Genomic DNA, 15,563 nt, shown 5'->3' with positions numbered 1-15,563 from the left:
ATCTCCTCTCAGGCCCTCTCTCTCGGTTGCTTAATTACCGCTTAAAGCATGTTTTAAATAGTCACATGTAAATTGAAGATCTTGTGCAAACATGCAAAAATTCCAGATCACATTAGATCCATCTGGAAGATCTTACACCCTGTTTGAATCCATGAAGTTAATAGTTAGTTAATAATAATTGCTCCCTCCGTTTTAAATTATAAGTAGCTTTAACTTTTTTTTAGTATATCTATTTTGCTATGCATCTAAATATAATACTATGTCTAGATATATAGTAAAATGGATAAACCAGAAAAATCAAAAGCGGCTTATAATTTGAAACGGAGGGAGTAGTACCTAATCCAAATAAGATTAACTAATAATTTAGCTAATTGTTAGCTAATACCAACTAACAACTATGAGCTATTATGGCACTCCCAATGCTAAAAATTATATGTAGTTTCTATGCCTATTAAATTATATAGACACTATATATAAAAACCATATTTTTAATAGTTAGTTTTTTAAAAAAAATTGTGTTCAATCACATGTCTTTTTTCTTATGTAGACATAATTTTTTTATATGAGTGATCGTATTTTTCTGGATTTATTCTAAGATTTAATGGCGCTATTATTGCAGTGGTAGGCGACGTGCCTATCGACAGCAAGGCGCCTGTGGTAGCTTCGTCAATCTCGAGATTTGCTAGTCCAACTCAGTTCTTTGGAGGTGTTTATAGGGGTATGGTGCGTGTGCATGCGTTCTTAGGGGTGAGTGTGCGCTCGTGTTTGTGAGCATCTGCGTCTATAGCTGGGTCTCGTAAAAAAAATTATCAAGAAATTATTTCCTTCTTTCTCTTCTCTAATTCCAATGTCATATTACTATTTTGCTTAGTTGGCACTGTAATAAGTGAATATAGAAATTATTCTAGTTATCCTATACTCTTATAAAGCTAAACCCCACTAGAGATTTCTCTCAACATGCAAGCTATCCATATCAACAATCAACCACAACTTGCAATTATAGCCAGCACATGTAATTATGATAGTTATCTCTTCATTCACTAACATACATTTAGTTGTCCACATCGATGTGTCAAACCATTCACCAAAATTAATTTAAGATAGTTTTATTCATATAACTATAAATATAAATAGTCTATTTTTTTTAAATTATATAGAATCCTTGTAGCAACGTGCGGGGTATTCTCCTAGTTAGGCCCTGTTTATTTCCCCTCTTTTGCCAAAACTTTTGCTATTTTAGTCCATTTTTTGGCAAAATGGATATAAACAGCATGGGCAAAAAAAGAGCAAAACCTGAGCCGCTAAACTTTTTGGCATTTGGGACCCAAGAGGCCCAAAGTTGGACAAAAACGCGTTGGGGCGGGAGCAGGACGCCCACTACCCCCGCGCGCGTGGTCTCTGTCTCGCGCGCGTGGTCTCTTGGGCGTTGGAGCAGCTGACCTGCAGGGGTGCGACGCTGGAGTAGGGTGGGGTGCGGCCGCCGGATCTGGGCGGGGCGCTGGCCACCACGACAAGCTCGAGCTAGGGCTTCCCATGGCGGCGCAGGACGCAGTGGCGGGCCGTGCGCGGGGCAAAGGTGCAGGGCGACGGGGCGTGGCCGCCGGATCTAGGCGGGGCGGGCGTCGGAGCTGGGCGGGGCATGGACAGCCACGACAAGCTCGAGCTAGGGCTTCCCAGGGCGGCACAAAACGTGGTGGCTGGCCACGCACGAGGCAACGGGGCAGGGCGGTGAGGCGGGCCACCGGGGCAGGGAAGCCGTTGGCTGCTTGGGAGGAGCAGGGCACGCCAGTGAGGCCGCTGCTTGCCCCTCACGCGCAGCCGATGTGCATGAGCTTGATGTACGGACGAGCAGAGGAAGAAGATAACAAGGGCAAATCAGTCTTTTGTTTGGTACGGTACTAAAATTTTACCATGCATTTAAACACTAAGATGTAATGTTTGAATATCTAAAGATTTGCCGTAAAAGATTAAGATCAAAAGTTCTGCCATTCCATGTGTTAGAAGTGTTTTTAGCTATAGCTAGCTAGGAGCCGCTAATGAATTTAAATAGGGCTTTAGTAAATGATAAGACGATGCAGGTAGTGATGAAATTGCATATTTGCTGTTTTAAAAAAGGCACATTTGACCGTTGACTGTTTGGACGCCTATCTACTCACAATCGGACCCCTCAAGATCCCCTACCAAATCTGAACCTCCAATTTTCTGGCCATGTCGTCGTCTTCGCCTTCCCTCCTCTCATCGCGGCTCCCCTCCCCCGGCACCCTCTTCACAAAGAAGCCGGCTTCCCTGCGCTCCGTTTCCTCTGCGACGGCGAGGCACGGGGTTCGGGTGGTGGTAGCCGCGGCGTCGGCGGCCGCAGCGGCACCGGTGTCCGCGGCGCGGGTGCGACCGTCGGCAGCGGAGGTAGCGCGGACGGTCGTGGAGCTTGCCGCGTCTGGGACGCTCTCCGTGGTGGGCCCCGACGGTTGGCCTCTCGGCGTCGGCGCGCGCTTCGTCACGGATGCTGCCGGTGCGCCCGCTCTCTGCCTGGCTGCCGCGGGGGTCGCCGCACCCGATGCGCCGTCCAGCTTCCACGTCGAGGTGAGGGGACGCTGCTCGGCTCCTCATAAAGTTTGGGTTTTTAGGGGTTCTATAAGATACAATTCCTGTGCTAAGGTAGTGTCAAGCCTGGGAAAGATTCAGTTTTCCTTTTTCATCTTCTTATCTGGCGTTCCGTGTTGAGGTAACTATGCGAAATGCTCACGGATTCTAGAGTTGTATGAAATAGCTTGCATTTCTGGTTTCAATATGCAATCCACATCGATAGAAGCTTGCCTAACTATGTGATGTGGGAATTAGATTGAAGTTCTTGACTGTTACATTATTTGTAATTTTTTTTATGTTGGACAAATTACATAGTAAGGGTGTTAAGAAAATCATGCAAAGAATGGAACTTTGCGACTTATTTACTGTTTGACTTTGCAAAACATGTTTCATTAAGAAGGTTGATTAGTGTTATAATGGAACTACTTTGCCAAAAATATTTGAATTCTCATGCTTCTCTTTTGTATGAAATAAGTGTCTTCACTGGTAGCAGTGTGGTTCTTTTATTTATATATATGCTTACCATTCCTTTCTTGGTGGCTGCAGTTTCAACAGAGTGGGGCTAGGACACCACAATGTACTATGCTTGGTGCCTTATCTAAGCCTAGTGATGAGTCTGTGCTGAAGGTAAAATTATTAGCGTGCTGCATTTTGCTAAAGACATGAATTTTGTTGTGAAGGCACCACAAATTACTATGCTTGGCTGGGGCTGCTAGGGCTGGGGGTGGCTGCGGTTATGGTGGCGGCGGCTAGGTTTAGGGGAGGAAGAGGGGACGGCGCAGGGGGAGAAGAGGAGGAGGAGGCGCAACAGAGGGAGAAGGGAGAGGGATAGGGAAGCCCTTAGGCTGTTCTTGCTTGATTCCAATGATTATATAGCCCCTGTACTTTTAGTCCCGTGAAGACTGTATCATAAGTAATCTAACGAGGGAAGTCCTTATTAGATATGGATCCTCCTTTCCTAAACAAACCAAACTCCTATCTAATCAATCTCTGATGGCGGGGCTACAGTATCACGGGTGAACAGCACATGCGGAGCTACAGTACCCGCGGATACTGTTCACACTGGGTCTGCTTTGGGCCCACCAGGGCGCCTGAGGCCTTATTGGAATGCCAGCCTGGGTGGGCCAGGTCCTCTCCTGGGCCCTCCATCGGACATAGGACACCAATTAGCCACTGTCTATAATGGCAGTGTGTCCACAGTCCACCCACGGCATGTCCTAATATACTATGTTGTAAATGAACTATCTTTTTCCATAATTTTTTCTTTGACTCATTCTGAGGCTCTGAGCCACCATTGCTTCCCATGCTTGAGTGTAGTTTTGTTTTTATTTGTTTTTAACCAAAGCACTTGAGCATGGTTGGACCAATACTTTGTATTGTTTGTTAAATTATGCAGAAGCTTTCTACTAGGTGGCAAAAGAAATTTGGGGAAGAGATTGATCAAGATCTTTTGTATTTAATTTCTGTTGATCGGATCTTGCACATGGAAGATTTCAATGAGGTAGAACATAATCTTTTATTCAATTTTTTTATTCTCTTTAAATTGTTTTTTTTTGTTTTTCGTATCATAAACAAGTGAAACTCAGAGCTCTTATTATAGTACTCCTACTGGAGTAGATTGTTTATCATTTGACTATGAAATCGCTTGGTTTCCGTTTGAATCTGAAGGAAAGAAATCCTAATTTTCTTCATTTACAACAGTTATACGTGCTCACATTTTCCAACACTCGTGGGAATAATGAGAAGGTAGAAATTGCACTGAGTTATCCATGGACTGAGTTTCAATTATTGCTGATTGGTTAGCCACCCGAAGGCCCTAGGCCCACCTAGCACAATGGGCTTTTTTGGCCGAATTTGTCACAATTTATTATTTACACGACAATTCCTGAAAATATTTTGCAGACATCATAACTATCTTGTAATTAACCAATGGTAAGTGCATATTACGTTGGCACTATTATATTAAAAGATTAAAAGAGGGGATTAGAATCATAAATATTTTATATTTGTAGAATGAGCGACAACAATGCTTGGTTATGATCTTCTTAATTTGCCAAATTGAAACTTTATAAGTAGTATGGATTACTCAAATGTTCTCTTGACCCTTGAAGATTATGCAAGTCAAAGAGCCTGGCGCTCTCTCTCCAATATGCTGCAATAAAAATAAAATGCTTCCACACTTTACTTTCTATCCTCTTAGCACTTAGGATTGTTTGACACTAAAGATTCGCTAAACTATGCAATTCTGCTGCCTGGTGATTTATTCTGTCCATTCAGGACGGTATGTGGGTAGTTCCATCGGAGTACACCAGTGCAGAACCTGATCCTCTGCGCAATTTTGCTGAAAACATCGTGGAGGAATTTAACAGCAAAAATGCTGAAGACGTCCATAGGATATACAGCATATATGTCGAATCAGATTTACAGGTACTGATCTCCTTAATTTTCCTACTGCTTTATTTCTTGCAAGATACATTTTTGCGAAACCAGTGAAAGCTCTCTGCTTCTTGATAGGTATCTTAAAACAATGAAATTGATTTTTTTGGTCTTTGTATTATTTATGAACTATATAATCAAATTACCTCATTTTGAGTAAAATATTCCAATAGTGGGTCAAAAGTACATAATTTGGTATTGTTTTGCCCCTTGTTAGAATAGATGCCAATGCCAAGGAATGGAAGTGCTTGTTTCATGTTTTGTAGAATCCACCTTTTAGGCTGATGTGAAATGTATGTACTTTTTCAATCCGAAAGTTGGATGACTGGCTATTATCAACAGCTCACAATAATCCCTTATGCTGTCTTATGAGAATTTTATTTTTAGGGCATGTTTTGGATAGAGGGGATCAGGATCCAAATCCTTGGCATTTGGTGTAATTTGAACAAAGTTCACAAAATGCCTAGAGCAGCCCTGCTTTTCCAAACAGAGTACATGGTCTGTAGTCAGATTTGCATCTCAGGAATTCATATTGTCCTGTGGTGACAGGTGGCAGATGTGAAGATGATATGGGTTGACAGGCTAGGTTTCGATTTTCATGTTCATTCTGGGGAAGGTGTCTTTGCTGTTCGGATCCCTTTTTCAAGGGAGGTCTCTGATGAGAAGGGGGTAAAATCGTCATTCAACATGATGTCTCATCATGCATGGGAGGTGGAGAAGAGCTATGCCAGTCCAGAGTTTGAGAAGGTGCAGTTCTTGAAGAAGGTCAGATAGCAGTGTGAATTCTATTTCCGTGGTCGATTATCTTTTGTTATTCAGAGGAGTATAGTGTGAAGTTTTGGTTCCTTTTAACATGTATTGTTTGTCTTATATACTGGTTATTTTTTTCTGTACCAAATACATTTGATGCAATTGACATCATGAATTATGTGATAGTAATTTATTTGAGAAGAGCAATAAATTTTGACCGTAATAATAACTCTGGACCATGAGATGAGAAGTAAATTAGATGTCACATGAAAACCATGCTCTCTGGTAAGGTTGTTACTTTTTGGCCATGTGTCCTCTGAATGTAAAGCTTGGTTTTAGCATGCAAAATGCCTGGAGAATTCACATCATAGTAGTAGTAGCTAAAGCATCTGATAAGCATTCCATTGGTATTCTCATGTATTAGAAAATCACATGGTTAGCCAGAGTGTAAAACTTCTATTTAACTGCTTAGCCATGAATTTTTTTTAGTGTGTGACAATTATTCATTGCAGCATATGCTGCATGATGTCAGTTCAATACATAATATAATTAAATTGTTCAGTTAGCAAAATAAGCAATTGCTACAGAAAAAAGAAAGAAGGGGGTCTTCCCAGTGTGGGCATGTGACTGTGCCCAGTTGGCATTACTACGTACGATCAGAGTCATGTATGTATTTTAGATAATGCTGAAGATCTCTTACCTTGTGATTTCCTACATGTGCAAGAAACATGCGGGTAAGAGCTTGCAAGGCATGATTGGAGGGAGGTCAGTGGGTTTTCATGTGGGAGAAATTCTAACCATCTGATTCCTATGCCGTGAACATGAAGGTGCACATGCCATGAGTACTAGCGATGTACCCGTGAGCAGAATAGAATTTTCTAGGCCATGAAATTTCTATAGCAGATCGACGTTCATGCCCGAAAAAATTTCCTGAATCCCAGATTTTTTTTTGTGTGTTCATTCTTTAACTCTCGGAGTAAAAGTTGGAAAGTAGCTGTTGAGCACACGTAAAAGGGTGCAGAAATGTCATCAAAGTGATCTGATTGGCGAAATACAGGTCGGAGCTGAGCCTGTTCTGGACTCTCATCGTCTTAGCTGATAGCAACCTATGATGGATTAGTGGAATCATATTCATCCTTTGCTCCACGGGAAACTGGAGTACCATGATTCCACGGTATTTAAAACCGGCCGCCTTATTTTGAGTCTCTGAAAACGACATGCTATGCTTTTCAGATTCAGTGGTCCGTCGAATCGCATTCTTTCCTGCTGCGTGCCGTGCCGTTAGTGGTACTAGTCGTCGGGCATATTCGCAGCGCGTTCGTTCCCGTGGACGTGAAGAAAGAATCAAAGGTACCGTAGAATTTTTGCCGCGATTTTCGCGATGCCTTTTTGAGTGATTTGAGTTCATATTTCATCAGTATTATTATCACGCCGTTGTATATGGTGTGACAAGAAACCGTCAGCCAGCGGCTTTCTTTATTGCCCTGCCTAAAACCACTGCTCCATCAATCTGTGGCATGAGGGCAGTCCCAATGCTAAAAACTACATATAGTTTCTATACCTATTAATTTTCATAGACACTATATATAGAAACCATGGTTTCAATGGATAGTTTCTACAGAACAACTTTTTATCCAATCACATACACTCTCTCTTCATTCTCTACCAATCACATTCCTTCATGTCTTGGTTCTCGTGTAGACATGGTTTCTAACTTAGACCCAGTTTCTATGATTTTTGTTCTCTCTCTTCAATAACTACCTTGCCACATCAGCAAAACGCTTAGGTGACAGTACAATTAATATCCATAGAAACTATAGTGGTTTCTGCATTGGGAGTGCCCTGACTCCTCATCAGCAACTTGCAGGGTACTCTTATCTGCTTTGTGGTAATTGCACTAGCTGCCTCATGTTTTTTAGTGCATAAGCTCTCTTCTGCCGATTTTAGCTCCTATCTGCATAGGAATGGAAGATTTTGCGGTAATACTCGTTCCAATATTCAGAGATTCCATTTCGCGAGATGTTGTAGATGAAACCTGTGTACGCAGAATGGCACCGGAAAAATGCAATCTGTAATTTGTCAATTCATATGCTATATATTCTGGTTCTACCTTTTCAATCAACAATCAATTACCCAAACAGTAATACTACTAACATCAGTGTGCCTGGCAGATACAATCGTTGAAAGAATTTTCCATCCACAAGAACAAGAAAATGATTTAGTCAGATGTTGGCGGCTTCGTCCTCATTGGGCAGCTTGATGTACCTATGGCCCGCCATGATCTCCTCCACTTCCTCCACGCTCTCCCTGCACTCGAAGTAGTAGGCGGTGACGGCGGCGACGGAGAACACCTCCACGGCGCCGAGCAGCAGCACGTAGGCGACGCCCGCGGCCACCCCGGCGGCGGCGCTGCGGGGCCACCAGCTGAGCGCGAGCGTGTACACGGGCGACACCGCGGCGCCGAGCGCGCACGTGGCGACCACGTACACCACGGCCTGCGCGCCCCGGCCCCGCATGAGCCGCCACGCGCGCCCCACCGCGCCGGCGCCGCGCCGCCCGGGCTCCGCCGCGGACACGGCCACGGCCACGGTGCAGACGACGGTGAGGTAGACGAGGAAGAGCACGGCCAGGAGAGCCAGCAGCGTGTCGAGGAAGAGGAGCAGGAGGGAGTAGTCGAGGAGGACCACCGCGAGCACGGCCAGGGCGACGATGGCGGCGGCGCAGGCCAGCTCCAGGACGTATCCGAACGCGACGGTCAGTATGGGGCCCCAGATGTTGCCCTTCGCCGCGCCGAGCGCCGCGGACACGGTGGCGGCGCGCCCGTCGCCGTCGGCGGCGGCGGCGGAGAAGGCGGCGACGGCGGCGAAGACGGTGGCGATCTTGATGGCGGACCCGGCCACCACGGCGCCCAGGAGGCAGGCTCCGATGGCGAGCAGCAGGAGCCGGAGGTCGGACTGGAGGGCCCTCACGAGGTCCCGGTACGCGGCGGTGGCCGGGTCCACGCGGCTGATGGCGTCCGCGTCGAGAAGCACGGCGGCCGCCAGCGGCTGCACGGATAGGGCGTTGCCGAGGAGCAGCGCCGCGGCGAGGGCCGCCGTGAGGACCAGCAGCGGGGCGAAGAGCGCGCCGTTCCGGGCCGGGAGGACGGCGCCGTGCTTCAGGAACGTCAAGAAGCCCGGCGGCGAGGGCGGCTGCTGGCTCGTGGTGGCGGCGGCGGCCGGGGCATCCATGGCCATGGCTGGTCCTGGTCGGTCTCAAGAGAAAGGGGATCGGAGCGAGGAGAAAGTGGGGAGAGAGGCCGGCTGGCGGCTAGTCGTTAGCGCGTGGTGGAAGGGACCAGGACAATGGATTATGGATGGATTGGTGAGGCTTTTGTAAGGGAAGCGGCGGTCGAGGGTCAGGGAATTGGACTTTTTGACTGGGAGGGAGGGTGCGGAGTGGAGATTGGAGAAGGAGCCGGGGAGGGGAATAAGCGCATGTTGGAGACGACATGGAACATGGAAGGAAGGTTCTTTACATGAGATCGGACGGCAGCATGGATGTCTTCTGGATCCGGCGAGCGGGGCACATGCTTGTCTTGTCCGTCTCCTTGATGCAATGCAACTGCCGGCTGCGGAGAAAAATATACGCCCAAGTACTTGCAGATCCCACTAGTTCCCAACCGATTGTGACTTTGAGCGTGTTGAGTTCCAGTAAGTTGGAATTTTAGGTTACCGTAGCACATTCGTTTTTATTTGGCAATTAGTGTTCAAACATGGACTAATTAGGCTCAAAACGTTCGTCTCGCAATTTCCCACCAAACTATGCAATTAGTTTTTTTTCGTCTACATTTAATGCTCCATGCATGACCGTAAACATTCGATGTGATAGGTACTGTAGCACTTTTTTGGATTTTGGGGTGGAACTGAACACGCGCTTCGTGACACAAGATTTAACAGTACAAAACCAATGCTTGGTCCATGCATTGTTGACGAACTTGTGGAATTCAACGAGGCACGCTAGCAAATCAGAACTTGCAGGTGAGACCGTGAGAGCCTTATTTCTACCTTCCCTCTCGTACATTTGCCAGATAAGCATAATTTGGAGAGTGGGTGAGCATTTTTAGTACGTTGCATCGAGATATTAATCGAGTCGTGCTAGGTGATTGATTTGTAAATAGATTTGCTTGTTACTTTTGGATATTTTCACCTCTAGATGGTTTAGAGATCGGCTTCGTAGAAGCACAAGGAGTCTGTGAGGAGGCTCTTCTGCTCACCCCCACTAGAGGAAGGCAAAGAGCAATTTTAGTGAATACAGGGCGTGGGGTGGTTCTTGAGTTCTACTGGCTTAGAGATCAAGTGTTCGGGTAGTGTGAGGCAAGCTCGCAGGATTGTAAGGCTTGACGGATGAAAGAGGAATATTCAACCCACCTCAACGCTGATTAAGGGTGACCGGCGAGTCACCGAGACCACGAAAAAATTTTGGTGTCTCCAAATATTTGGTACTAGCGTATAAGGGTGGCGTTGAGACCATCATTTAAGGTAGCAGAGGACAGTGTCATAGGCTAAAGCTGAGCGACGAAAGTGACGATAAAACAAATAACGATATCTTGGAAGCTCTAAAGTAATATATTCTGTGTGCTTGCGGAATTCTCTACGTGAGCATAAGAAATACCAACATACAGGGGTGGATTCAGGGCCCGGGCTGCCCGAGCTGTAGCCCGGGGTGAGTCTATGTAGCCCCTTTAACATATGTGGTGTTTAGCCTAAAAAAACTATGATCTTAATTAGACAAAAGGAGGCCTATGAAGCAAGATCAGACTATTTTGAACGTGAATCAGCAGCTCAGCCTGGGGCGCAGCCCCGTTCTGAATCCGCCCCTGCCAACATGTGTGGAATAAATTCCCTAGTAAAACAAGATCACCCCACTATTTATATGAGTGAATCATGGCCGACTCAGAAATCCATCTATCCAATGCTCAAAAGCATACCTATCTATACTTTCTAGCTTCTACACCATCAAGCTCTTCCAACACCCTTGTCCATCACTTCTCGTGATGAGATTTGCCCCCATTCTTAACTTCTAGGTGCATTGCTTATGCTTGGGCACCTCGCTGTGCATCTCTCCAATGGGTCTTTTAGGGAAGTGTTCGCGAGGGCTGAAGAATGAGCAATGAATCGGCCATATCACTTAGACCTCCTTCCACTATGTATCTAGTTTTCTAGACTATTTGCGGCCTTGAGCTATCTAGCCTATGTTGGCCAAATCTAATGTCAACGCAAGTGACTACGCCAGATTTCATAATCACCGCTGGGTCTAAATCCCCTATTATTGTCGGATTTGGCTCCGACATTGGGCAATCGACAGTGATGGGGCAGCCTCATCACTGTCGGGTCAAGAATCGACAACTATCAATGCCCGATTTGGCTCCAACAGTGGGCAATCAGCACTGATGCAGGTCAAGAACCAACAATGATAATTGGTAAAAAATAAAAAATATGTGTTTCTCAAAATTCGGACTCAGATCATCTCAACGTAAACGTCCCCTCGAGCACACATACCATTGAGCTATGCAACAAATGTGATTATATAGCTAGCGCTATCTTTTTAACTACACAATTTTTAATCTTATATTATATATTTGACACTCAAAATTATCTTAAATGAAAAAGTTGTTAGCTGCAAAATTGTAGATCTCGTCGAGTACTACAACTTTGAGGTTGACTTCATTTCTATTTAACATTGTTAATCGTCTCAAATCTGTTATGAGAACTTATATTGCATATTTGGACTTGTAAACCATCTCAAATCAGAAGTTGTGAACCACAAAGTTTTAGATCTCTTTCAACTCTACAATTTTGATATAGGTTTATCTTAATCCGATATCAAATAAAAAAATATATTTTTTTTTGTAAAATAGGTTATCACTGCCGGTTCATGGCTCCGGTAATCTACCATGCCGGATCGGTTGAACCCACACCGGCCATAACCGGCAGTGATGGCACACAGTGATTACATATGTTCCAGCTTACTGAGCAAACGACTATTGATATAGCGACTTCTATGTTCTCTGCAGTCCGGTGTGAGAAGCCAGACTGCCAGAGCCGGTGTGAGTTGGCCTAAGTTTCGCTGCAGTCCTCCACTCACGGTGGGCTGGCTTGGTAGCAGAAGAATCAAACTGGATCGGCCCGGCGTCATTAGCTTTATGGGCCTTGTACAGTTGAGACAATCCTAAATTGTCGCCCAGTGCTATACAGTTCTTGAATGATATTTCTCCAAATAGTTCTGAATAGAATCGGTACACCAAATAAGTCGTGATATTATTTGTTTTCGTCCGTTTATAATAAAGTGCTAATTGACTATCCTATACCCAAGTTTAGGAAAAAAAAATTATGCAACTGCTAGCGCCTAGTTGTCCAGACGGATGCTCGCGGCGGTAATCGCCCCCATTTCGCGTCCACGTGGGGCCCGTGCTGCTCGGACATCACCGCTCACGCTTGCATTTCGCGTGCCCACAAGTGGGCCACGACGCCCAGACGTCGCCCTCACGGAGACCGCTGCGCCCTTTCCGTTTCCCACGCGCATCCCATGTACAACACCCGATCTACTTTTAAAACATCCAAATACAACACTGGAAACATACAAAAGAAGACAGATAAAACACTTGAAACATACATCTAAAATACTTGTAAAAACACCCAAAAATACTTGAAAACTATTGCATACATACACGACATCTAGATAAAACACTTACAACATATATGTAAAACATATATATGCAACATCCAGATAAACATGCTTGCAACATACGTATGAAAAACAGATAAATAAATGGGAACAAATGTTTGCAATATATGTGTACAACCATTGCAACATATGCTACATCCCAATATACCTTTTTTTTGTAACATCAATATGAAAACACTCAACATATCTTAGAAACATCTGAAACACATAAAACATACACTTGCAACATGTGCTTTTAGTGCAACAATTCCTTGCTGCTTGGGAGAATAGAGGCTTGTCAGCGTGTGGAGTTCATCGGAGTCAGCGGCCCGGTGGCGACGGCTCTGCGACGTGGCGGAGAGGCAGCGGCTGCACGATTGGGAGAGGGCAGTCGCGAGCCGCGCCTGGTAGGGCTAGAAGCCAAGCGTCGCGACTGTGAGAGGGGCCGCGCACCGCGCCTGGTAGGGCTAGTGACAAGCGCTGCGCCTCGGAGGCAACCGACCGCACCGCTCCACCCTAGGCAGTGGAGGACGTTGTGGGTGCCTCCGCCTGGTCCTCGCGGTGGCCATTGCCCCTAGAGCGGATAGTAGCGAGTGGACGAGCGGATGGAGTGACTGGACGAGAGTAATTTTTTTAGAAACTCCTGAGTGGATAGGAGGGGGTAGTTGGGCTGGCGTCGTGGCCCACCAACGGAGCGTCTAGGCGGACAGACGCCCGCTTCCTAGCATTATAAAAAAATTAGTGTAAGAAAGCAATCCGGTCAAAGACAAGCAAAGCACGACTATAACACTTGTAGGTGGGGTTTTTCATATAGTTTATTGAGAGTAGGTGTTTCATCTATATTTTATTTTATTCTATACAACATGGTAGTCTTGAAAACAACGCGCCATGAAACTACTTATTGAGATTGGCCTAACGAGGTCATCATATAAATTAAATACGGGGAAATACTAACTTGTGCATGTATGCATACGGCCATAGCAGAATTCAGAAAAGACTCTGAGAGACAGCAGTCGCAGATTCTTGATCTCTATGTTAGAAACCAACAACAAGCGCAGTTGATTAACCATTTTCAAAAAATATATATATATCTATATCTATATATATCTATATCTATATCTATATCTATATATCTCTCTCTCTCTCTCTCTCTCTGTGTGTGTGTGTGTCAAAGGCAGCGTAGAACAAACCATGCATGTTTTAAATGCTCTTTTATTACTAGACACGAGCTTCCTCCTCTCTCCATCGGCTATAAATAAGCACCTCGATCATTGAGTTAAACTCACACAAACACAACAAAAAGACACACGTACGTACACAATCACAGATCGAGACTCACATCTTTCATCAGAGTTTCCTATTGGTCCAGTGCAAATTAAGCCAGCGCTAGCCAGGTATTTATGGAGACAACCAAAGCGGCAGTTACAGCAGCCTTTGTGCTTGTGCTCTGCATGGCTATGGCGGCCTCCATCTCCATGGCTCAGACCACAGCACAGGACCAGGAGTTCGTGTCGCTCCACAACGCCGCCCGTCGCGAGGTGGGCGTCGAGCTAGGACGTGGTCTGGGACGAGACCGCGGCGAGGTACGCGCGCGCCTACGCGGCGGTACGTGCCGCTGACTGTGGGCTCACCCACACGGACCAGGCCACGCGCGACAGCTTGGGCTACGGTGAAAACATCATGGTGGGCACACCTGGCAGCGACCTGACGGTGGCCGAGACCGTGCAGACATGGTGGGTGGACAATGAGAAGAGAAACTTCGACGCCGCGAGTGGCACGTGCATGGTTGGACGGCCGGAGGAGCTCAGGTGTGGGCACTACACCCAGGTGGTTTGGCGCGATACCAAGGCCATCGGCTGCGCGCGCGTCAAGTGTGACAATGGCGGCGTTTTCATCAACTACTACTATACACCAGCAGGCAACGTTCTCAACCAGCGTCCATTCTATGGGCCTGCTGGCTTAATTGGTGGGTAATATACCAGTACTACAAATATATCTATCTATCTATCTATGCTATGGTAACCCTAATGTAACGCATGTTTGCTTTAATTACCTATGCAATCCAGATGTAACATTATAAATAATGTATTTTGTACCTTAAGTTTAGAATAAAAATAAACAGATATTGATAATATCATCACTGTTTAAAAGTGTACGTGCCGTGTGTACGCCATGAGTTAGTGATGAACGTACTTACCGTGACGTACTCTACCCTTCCTCCCTACTCTAAATGGAAAATGCAATGTGAAGTTCCACATTTTTCTAGTCTAGAGATATAAGTGACGAAGTATACTTGAACCGGTTGGATGTATCAAATGACCATTTGCAACAAGATAAAAGCCAGAATTTGATAGTCTACCTAAACCTGGCTATAACTTAATGGGAGGCCATTAGGGACATTAGACTGAACAACGCGATGGAACATGAAATCAAATGGCGATGGACGGCGGATGGAGAATACACCACAAAGTGTGCATATTGAATTCAATTTGATGGAACTTTTAGCAAAATCAAAATAGGGCCGATTTGGAGGTCTAAAGCAGAGCCAAAGTATCGCTTCTTTGCATGGACCTTGTTGCACAAGCGGATCCCAACGGCTAATAACTTAACGAAACATGGATGGACTGACGTTTCGGACTGCACACTGTGGAAGCGACCTGTAGACTCCAATACACCTTTGCAAAGATTGCCCGTTCACTAAGGAAACATGAGAAATTAGTTATCAAGTAGTGGTTGGATCTATCAGCCCTCAACATGGATTACAATAGGTTCGCTTTATAAATTTTGGTGAAAATGCAGAAGGAAAGTGGATAAAAGCCTAATAACTTAGCGGAGCGTGGATGGACTGACGTTTCGGACCGCACACTGTGGAAGCGACCTGTAGACTCTATTAGGGCAGTCCCAATGGTGTATTGATGATAGTTTCTATCCTCATTAAATGACTTGCCACGTAGGCAAAACGCTGACATGGCAACGTAATTAATGAAGAAAGAGAACAAAAATCCTAGAAATGGTTTCCTCATGAAGAAATCAGGTCTTCTCTTGACCCAATGCACCAAGAAACCATGAAATCGCCATTGGGGAGAAAC

General features: G+C 45.5%; 3 protein-coding genes across 3 annotated transcripts; 2 read left to right on the top strand and 1 right to left on the bottom strand.

Moving 5' to 3' along the window:
- The first annotated feature begins 2,176 nt into the window (after positions 1-2,176).
- Positions 2,177-5,980, top strand: LOC136501345 (glutamyl-tRNA reductase-binding protein, chloroplastic-like). The gene is made up of 5 exons (XM_066496854.1): positions 2,177-2,580; positions 3,130-3,210; positions 3,980-4,084; positions 4,861-5,010; positions 5,569-5,980. The coding sequence occupies exons 1-5, from the start codon at positions 2,209-2,211 to the stop codon at positions 5,791-5,793; spliced, it is 933 nt and encodes a 310-aa protein (XP_066352951.1). The 5' UTR covers positions 2,177-2,208; the 3' UTR covers positions 5,794-5,980.
- Positions 5,981-7,822: 1,842 nt separating this feature from the next.
- On the bottom strand, positions 7,823-9,346 carry LOC136501253 (uncharacterized). The gene has a single exon (XM_066496753.1). The coding sequence runs from the start codon at positions 9,003-9,005 to the stop codon at positions 7,992-7,994; it is 1,014 nt and encodes a 337-aa protein (XP_066352850.1). The 5' UTR covers positions 9,006-9,346; the 3' UTR covers positions 7,823-7,991.
- A 4,585-nt stretch (positions 9,347-13,931) lies between these two features.
- On the top strand, positions 13,932-14,448 carry LOC136499729 (pathogenesis-related protein PRB1-2-like). The gene is made up of 2 exons (XM_066495279.1): positions 13,932-14,057; positions 14,119-14,448. Exons 1-2 carry the CDS (start codon positions 13,932-13,934, stop codon positions 14,446-14,448), a joined length of 456 nt encoding a protein of 151 aa, XP_066351376.1.
- Positions 14,449-15,563: the final 1,115 nt, after the last annotated feature.

This window comes from Miscanthus floridulus, chromosome 13 (assembly GCF_019320115.1).
Source record: "Miscanthus floridulus cultivar M001 chromosome 13, ASM1932011v1, whole genome shotgun sequence".
NCBI lineage: Eukaryota > Viridiplantae > Streptophyta > Magnoliopsida > Poales > Poaceae > Miscanthus > Miscanthus floridulus.
The sequence above is the reverse complement of the archived record's forward strand: the minus strand, read 5'-3'. Positions and strand labels throughout refer to the sequence as shown.